Genomic DNA, 8,759 nt, shown 5'->3' with positions numbered 1-8,759 from the left:
GGATTTCCTTAATTTAGTAACAACTCATCTTTTCTTTTCAAATTTTATTGATTAATCTCTACAAAATTAGATTTGTGGCTAACCCTTAGAAAATTAGAACTGTGGGTTTTCTTTAGATAAATTAGGGTTTTTTATGCAATATTTAGTTTTTTTTATTTATTAAATAATTTTGAGATATTTATTTTACACGAGTTTTCGAACATATTGACTGGGTAATAATTTTTAAAAGTTAATTAATAAAATTTATTGAAAAAATTATGACTGGTTGTATCTATAGTCTTAAATTTCTTGAATATTAATTACAAATTTAACATTTTTATTCATAAAGTTGTGAATCTTGTGTTTGAAAATTGACATGTTTTTCACATGATTAAGTGATTTTTTTTTTGAAAGAAAATTACTAGTTACAAGTTGGCTTCATGAAAACCTTTGGATTTAAAGCGTAGATTTTTTTTCTAAATATTAGCTTGCACTGATTTTTCTAGTTACTATAACAAGTATGGGAAGAGTATTTTTCTTTACAATGAAAATTGTGAAAACTCGTTTGACGAATTAAATTGGAGATCAATAGATAAATAATTGTTTAATTACATATGTTGAGTAAGATATTTTTAATAACATTGACACTGATAAGATAATTCAACGATTTTAACATATAAGAAAGTGTTGTGGACAATTATAAAAAAGGTACTTGTTATTCAATTTTATTTTATGTACATTTTCTTTTAATTATTATTTTAATAGTTTTGTAATAGTGGTACATTTAACCAAATACATTGGTTTATCCACGATTAATATTACGGATTAGTTTATAAACGTTTTAATTTTTAAAAAAACTTGATTCCGCAATCTAGATTTCTTGGCTCCACCCCTATATGTAATCATAGTGACTAAAAATGATAAAAAGTATATAAAGATAGTGACTAAATTCCATTTTTTTTTACTTTTAATGGTTAAAATAAAAAATTATGAAAGTTGAGTGACCAACTGTATAATTTACCTTTTATTTTATTTATCATGTTTCTACTATAGGGAAATAAGTACCAAACTTTATTTTATTTCATTTTCAGAACTAAACGCGTTTTTCAATTTTTAAAAAGTAGAAAATGAATATTTAAAAAAAAAAGAAAAAATAGAAAGAAAAAAAAATCAGAAACCAATATGCCTTCAGGGAAGACAAATTTTGAAAAAAAATTGTAAGTAAAATGATTTTTAGATAAAAATTAATTTAAATTAAGTCAAATTTTATTATATTAATAATTAATTAATTATTATATTTTTAATATTTTTAATCTTAGTTTCTAAAAATATTTTTCAATATTATTAAAATACATATTTATATATTTATAAATATATAGTAGTCATATTTTAAATAATAAATTGTTAATGTTAATAAAAATATTATTTAATATTGCAATATTATTGTTTTAATAATAAATTTTAACATTACTAATTATTTTAAATGGTATTATTAATATTTTATTGAAAACCATTTTATATTAATATGGATATTATAATAGTATAAAAACGTTAATAAGAATAATACTGCATGATTAGTATAATATTTTAAGATTCATAATATATATATATGATTAATGGAATACTAGATTATGACTTCTTAAAATATAAATAAATATATATATAAATAAAATGATATTTTAGTTGAAATTATTAAGTTGATGCTTTAGAGCTCATAATATCCCAAGTTAAAACCGCATCATAATTATATTTTATAAAAAATATTTTATATATAAATACAAAAAGATAAAAAAATCGTCCTATTTATAATTGTTTCTTTATAAATAAAAAATAAAAAATAGGTTTTTAGTTATCTTTCAACCGAGTTGATATCTAGTTAATTTGTTACATCAACTCAATTAAAAACTTAAATAATAGTATAAATTATATTAATTTAAATATCTAAATATTATTATTTTGGATATTTACTATTAATATAATAATTTAAATATTATTTGTAAGGACACAAAGTTTTTTAGTACTCGAAAATTTAGTTTTGGAATAAACTTGAGTGATTTTAGGAAATAAAATGGAGAGGGTTTAAAGAATAGGTATTGGATTGATTTTATAAGTCATTAATAGTAGATTATAATTGTTAATTGGTTTTACATTAGTTAGTATTAAGAAAAGTGAAATGGATGGATGGGCTATTTTGTAAGGAAATCAAAATTTGAGTGGCAAATATGTTAAGAATGAGAAATAGAGGTAGCACGCCTGACTTAATCCAACAATCCACACAAACCGTTACGTAAACATTTTGTTTGCTTATACAAAAATTCCTTTTTCAACAAACCATCAATTTCACTCAACTTAGTAAAATTGAGATGCAAAATCAAGTCATTCTTTAATCTTTTCAATTCATTAACAAAACTCATTTCAACTTTAATGTATCTCATAAGCATGCCAAATCAATTAAAAACCAAAACCAAAACTTAGCTTGAGTAAATAAAAAATATCGTCACTCTTATTTTAAACATAATCACCTAAATACATATTCTCACCTGAAAGCTCCAACCGTTCTAGCCTATCCACCACATAACTGAGTTTTCAAATGAATGTATAACAATTGGAAAAACAATAGAATTGTGCACAGTGGATTTTTTTTAAAATTTTCTTTAAAATCAACTGGTTGTGATATTTATAATAATAAATTTGTTATGTAAATTATACTTGTGTTTCCGAATTAAAGTGTTCTTAGATTTTAATCATTCAATCTTCTTTGCTATCCTCGACCGTGGTTCGCTAGAGTGTGGGCTTTATTAGCAAATTGAAGAAAACTTGAGTGAAACTTTGTGGGCTAAAAACTGAAAGACGAATTCCATTAAAACATAGAATTTATTTGATAAATAACTTTTCTATATTTAGTCAGAATGTCAACATATAAGAGGAGTCTATTTGACCTAACCATTAGTCTCTATTTATAGAGAAAATAACAAGAGTATCAGTAGAATAAAAAATATATGAATAACTATATATTAATAGGAAGCACAATTCCTAAATGGAGTGTACTATAAGAGGCAAAATGACCTTCTCTTAGACTAGGGTTTTCCCCCTTACCTTTAAATCGAGCCTTGTCATGTATCGAGTCAATTATATGTGTTATCTAGTCTTAAAACTAACTTATATAATTTATTCAATCCCGATTAATATATTTCCTATGCCCAAAATCTTATTTATTCATATAATTATTTGATTAAACTAATTAATTAAATCAATCAAATTATTCCTTCAACCCAATTCAAATTTCATTATAATCATGATGACTTACCGTATTACTATCTATGAGTAAATAAATTCAATTTACTTGTTCTTATGAAACTTCGATGACTTAATTTAATTTTCGCTTCGAACTTTAATTATTTAATCATAATTTAATTAAATAATAAGTCAAATAAATTAGTTAATTCTCAAGTCATCTCTTGTCCATAGCGAGAAAAGGCATTCACTGCGGATAGTGATACATGAGATCTATTTCTCTAATTCGTCGTTTCACTTTTTCCATTTCATCAATTAATGCAAACCATCAAGGTTAAACCGAGCTAGCGGAGGGATCGATTGGATATATATATATATATTTAGGACTCAAGTAGTTTGCAATTAAGTTTCGACTGTCTGTCTATTAATTACAACATTATTTAGTCATGAAGTCATTCCACTAAAGTACCATGACTAAGTTTTCCTTATTATATACCATTACAAAAGCTACTTTATTAAGTGCGCGTCCAATGGCCTTATCATATATGTGTTACCCTCATAAGATATTCTTAATATCTCGTGGATATTACATCCTCTTTCATGAAAAGTCAATTACTAACAAGTAGTAATTAAATCATTCATTTTAAGACAAATGATCTGTGGCCACGTTACTTTTCATACGTTACTTTTGATCTATCATGTAATGCCAATGAGAGGATATCATTTACACTTTATTAGACTATGAATTCCATTATTGTAAGTGAAGTTATGTCATGCAGAAGTCGTATACCCAACATACCAACTTTTGAATCTATTACCAATTGAACTTAGGCTATTAATACATCAAATCATACGAGTCACTCATACATAGTTTGTCACTTACTTAATATTAAAGCAAATTACACTATGAATGTCACAAGTGAATAAATCCTAAATCTATTTAGGATTTATTCTACTTGGGTTCTGTCCAATGTACTGCTAATCCAGACATTCACATCTATATATCTATCTTTTAGGAGTCATCTACTCCAATACCCAATACAAGTTATGTTCTTATTTGGACTTGATAGATGACATATTACTCTTTCAATCAACTTGCTGAATTTCAATTATACTATGTACGTGTTAAATTATCTATTAATATAAGTTGTCTTCTTGAATTATGATCATCCACATAATGCAACTTAATATTAGTTAAACATTAGACAATCAATGAGCCAATACTTTTTTTTATTTTGTTTTACATGCAAAAACCATTTAAGACAATAAACAAAAAGATATTAATAATAATGATGGAGTTTTATTAAACCAATTTGTTTGAAAAATTTCAAGTACATAGACGTAATCACTACACTAAGGATGCTAGATCCCAACTCCAGTTGCATTTATAGATTTGATTAATCGTATCTTCCAACAATATGTTGATCAATTTTTGGTGGTGTTCATTGATAATATTTTAGTGTATTCGAGGTCTAAGGATGATAATGATAGACATCTTCGAGTTGTTCTATAGATTCTCTGAGAAAAGAAGTTATCTGTAAAGTTGAGTAAACGTGATTTCTAGTTGTCAAAAGTGATTTTTCTTGGTCATCTTATTTTGAGGTTGGTGTTAAAGTTAACCTTAAGAAGATAGAAGCTATCCTGGAGTGGAAAGAACCTAAGAATGTTATCGAGGTTAATAGTTTCTTGGGTTTTAGCTGGATTTTATTGTCACTTTGTTAAGGGTTTTTCCATGATTTCCATTCCGTTGAAGAAATTGTTGTAAAGAGGTAACCATTTGAGTGGAATGAGAAGCATCAGGAGAGTTTCGAGTAATTAAAGGTTATTTTAACAAAGGCTCTTGTTTTGAATCAACCAGAATTAAGGGAAAGACTATTATTTACGATGATGCTTCATATACTGGTTTAGGATGTATAATGATGCAAGAGGGGAAGGTAGTGACATATGCTACAAGGCAATTGAAAAATCATGAGCGAAACTATCTAACTCATGATTTAGAGTTGGTGATGGTAGTATTTGCATTAATGATATGACGACACCATCTGTATTGTAAGAAGTTTTATATATACATTAATTACAAGAGTCCTAAATATCTCTTAACTCAGAATAAGTTGAACTTGAGATAGTGAAGATGGATTGAACTATTAAAGGATTATGATTATATTATTGATTATTATCTGGGCAAGACAAATGGTGGTGTTGATGCTTTGAGTAAGAAGTTATTGGTAGACTTGAGAGCTGTGTTTGCTCGGTTATAGTTGGTGGATGATGGTGGTCTTTTGGCTGAATTGCAAGTTAAGCAAATTAGAAGTTGTTAGCAAATTAGAGATAAACAATTGGTTGATGTGAAGTTGTTAGCAATGAGAAGGTAATTTGAGGAAAATAGAGCTAATGACTGTGATATCGATATAATGATGGTCGTTTGATGTTCTAAAAGAGGATTTATGTGACTAGTGATGAGGAGTTGAAGCATGAGATACTTCAAGAGGCTCCCAGTAGTTTCTATGCCATACATCCTGGAGATAACAAGATGTGCCATAATTTGAAAGGTTTGTATTGGTGGTTCGATATGAAAAGGAAGGTTATTGAGTATGTTGCAAAATATTTGACTTGTCAACAAGTCACAATTGAGCATTAGTTTCTATTGAGTTTACTTTAGTTGACTGCAATACCAAATACGATGATTTTTTTGATTAGGCTGCCTTTGACTTTGAAGAAAAGAGAAACAATTTAACTAATATTAGTGTGAAATATTTTCACATCGCTATGACAATGCGACTACCATGAAATAGCGACAGGTATACCACTATAGTGCTGCTTTTCGAAACCATTCTTTGCACTGCCCAACAAGTCAATCACAAGCATTGAAAGAAGAAGGAATTCAAAGATTCCTAGCTTACAACCCTAGTAACAGTAAACGTAGCCTTACGATTCTATTAAAAGATTATGTAGATGAGTATAAGTTTTGTTTTTAATCTTGGATGAATAGAGTAATTTGAGTGGCGGTGTGGCGTAAAGTTGAGCTGAAAATGGACTTGGGGAGCCATTTTAAGGTCCATGTATGAGGCCCTGAAATAAATGGATTGGGCTAGAATCAGGGGAAGGGCCCATTAAATCACGAATCAGGTGAGAGAGAGAAGAAGCACAGAGGAAGCACAACAAAAGAAAGAGGTGAGAATCTGGAAAGCCAAAAAGATTAGGAGTGACACAGCCAATAACATAAAAGCACACAGATCGATGACGTGGCATGAAAATTCCCAATCCCGCCTAAACCCCCTCAATTCTCATTTCGCGTGCAATTGAATTTCAATTTGCCCAAAACTTAATATCTCCGCTTTCGAGATTCGGCCTCTCAACTCAACCCTCCTCTATTCTCAATACATCTCTATTTCTATCGCACTTTTATTCCCCAATTCCTCTCTCCCTCTCTCATCCGTAACTCTAACCCTAGCCCTCTATCAGGTATTTCCCCATCGATTTTTATCGAATTTCCACTTCTTTCTATCGATTTCATCTGCTTTTTCACTCATCTGCGATTTCATTTGCAGGATTCAAACATGAAAGGAGGTAAATCCAAGTCGGATGCCAAGAGCGCCAAGTAAGCTTTTCTCCTTTCGGCTCTTCAGATCGCGTGTTCTAGGACCTCAGATCGTGATGTGTATTAACGTTTCCTATTATTTGACTTATATTTTTTTTAAATTTTTTGGTTCGTTTGTAGGCTCTCCGTGAATAAGAAATCAATCACGAAAGCTGGAAAGAAATCGGGGAAGGCAGCTAAGGATCCAAACAAGCCAAAGAGGCCTGCTAGCGCCTTCTTCGTTTTCATGTAATCATTCATGAATCTCTCCTGTATTTGTCGGTTTTCTTTAAATTTTTTGGTTTGTTCCGTTTGCTTCGTGGAAAACTCTGGCGTTTATATTCTTCGTAAAAACCACAATCGAAGAGGTGAATTGAACGATTCTTCTTATTGTCAAAGCAAAGTTGATCTTCGAGGATGAGATTACTATTTACATTCATATTTCATCTAATTTGTTAATGTTGATTTCGTGATAAAAGGGAGGAGTTCCGCGAGCAATACAAGAAGGAGCACCCTAAAAACAAGTCCGTTGCTGCTGTAAGTATGACCATTTTCTTTTTTGGATTTTCTTACAGGTTTCTTTCCTTTTTATTTATTTATTTATTTTCTTAATTTCTCTTTTGGATTCAAATTCAGGTTGGCAAAGCTGGTGGAGATAAATGGAAGAGCCTTTCTGAAGCTGTAAGTATTTTTCTATGTTCAGTACTGAAAATAATCTTCAACATACATGCAAATGTGCATCATGATTAATGTAAAATAAATGATTTTAGGAAAAGCGACCTTATGTTGATAAGGCAGAGAAACGAAAGGTCGAGTATGAAAAGAACATGAAAGCCTACAATAAGAGACAGGTGATTTGCTGTTATCTTTTGTTTATACATATTATTTGACGATTTAAAAGTTAATAAACTTTTTGGATTAATTCCAGGCTGAGGGTCCCCAAGAAGATGAGGAGGAATCTGAGAAGTCTGTATCTGAGGTGAATGATGAAGAAGAAGATGATGATGAAGGCAGTGGAGACGTGAGTTGCAATTAGTATAAGTTTTGTGTCACTGATCTTCTGGCTTATTTTGGACCCTATTGATTCGGGTTTCTCTTTTTTGATAAATGCAGGAGGAAGATGATGAGTAGGAAAAATCCTGGGAGGATAGCATAATCAAAGTAGGCTGTGATAGTGTTTGATCATCTTATGTTAATGCTTTTTAAATGCAAATTTCATTTAAGCAAAAATGTAACTCTGGATGGTGTTGGTTTCTTTTGACGTTTGGAAATTAATAGTTGTAGATGGGTAATTTGTTGCTACATGTATTTTGCATTTGAAGTTGAATGGCGTAAGATAGGTAAATCCTTTTCTAGAGAATTTGGTCCCTCTTTGTATGACTTTGTTACCTGCCCATATTCTATTGCTTTTTTGCTGCTGTTCTATTGGTTCATTTATTCTCGTGGCATACAGCTTTTTAACACAATTCATTTGAAATAATTCCTGGGTTCTTATTCGGGGGCATTTGGGGTAGGGATTTTAAGAGATTGAACTTGAGATTTGATACCAATCATTTTATGGGACAATTCCTCGGTTTTGCGTTGATTTCTTGGTTCAATGGTCATTTTGTTCGTATTTCTTCTAATTGTTGCCTGATATGCCGTATTCACTTGGAGTTTTGGTTCTTTATTGCCCAGTTTTCATATTTTCTAAATTAACCTTAATTGTTTTATGTATAGAAATTTAAATTTTAATTGGTTTATAATTTATATATATATATAGTCTCTAATATTGAATAATATGTAAAAAGGAAGATAGATTTATCGTACGCTTTTCTTCATTATAGTATTTTATGATAATAATCTCATTTTACTACATTCTAATTTTACTCCTGAATTTTTAATCTCATTTTATAGTAATCGATTCTGATTTATATATATTTATCGGTCAATCTCCAATATTTTTTATATTTTCCATTCGGTTAGGCTT

The 8,759-nt window shown here is 29.4% G+C and overlaps 1 protein-coding gene across 2 annotated transcripts; it reads left to right on the top strand.

Moving 5' to 3' along the window:
• The first annotated feature begins 6,371 nt into the window (after positions 1–6,371).
• LOC107939996 (high mobility group B protein 3) lies at positions 6,372–8,092 on the top strand. Of its 2 annotated transcripts, none has more exons than XM_016873406.2 (8): positions 6,372–6,675; positions 6,762–6,811; positions 6,932–7,039; positions 7,270–7,327; positions 7,427–7,471; positions 7,561–7,641; positions 7,719–7,811; positions 7,904–8,092. In XM_016873406.2, exons 2-8 carry the CDS (start codon positions 6,771–6,773, stop codon positions 7,919–7,921), a joined length of 444 nt encoding a protein of 147 aa, XP_016728895.1. In that variant the 5' UTR covers positions 6,372–6,675; positions 6,762–6,770; the 3' UTR covers positions 7,922–8,092. The 2 variants fall into 2 exon arrangements, with proteins under 2 accessions (XP_016728895.1, XP_016728896.1); XM_016873407.2 differs by having other exon boundaries at positions 6,384–6,675; positions 7,907–8,092.
• The last annotated feature ends 667 nt before the right edge of the window (positions 8,093–8,759 follow it).

This window comes from Gossypium hirsutum, chromosome A02, assembly GCF_007990345.1.
Source record: "Gossypium hirsutum isolate 1008001.06 chromosome A02, Gossypium_hirsutum_v2.1, whole genome shotgun sequence".
Classification (NCBI taxonomy): domain Eukaryota; kingdom Viridiplantae; phylum Streptophyta; class Magnoliopsida; order Malvales; family Malvaceae; genus Gossypium; species Gossypium hirsutum.
The sequence above is the reverse complement of the archived record's forward strand: the minus strand, read 5'-3'. Positions and strand labels throughout refer to the sequence as shown.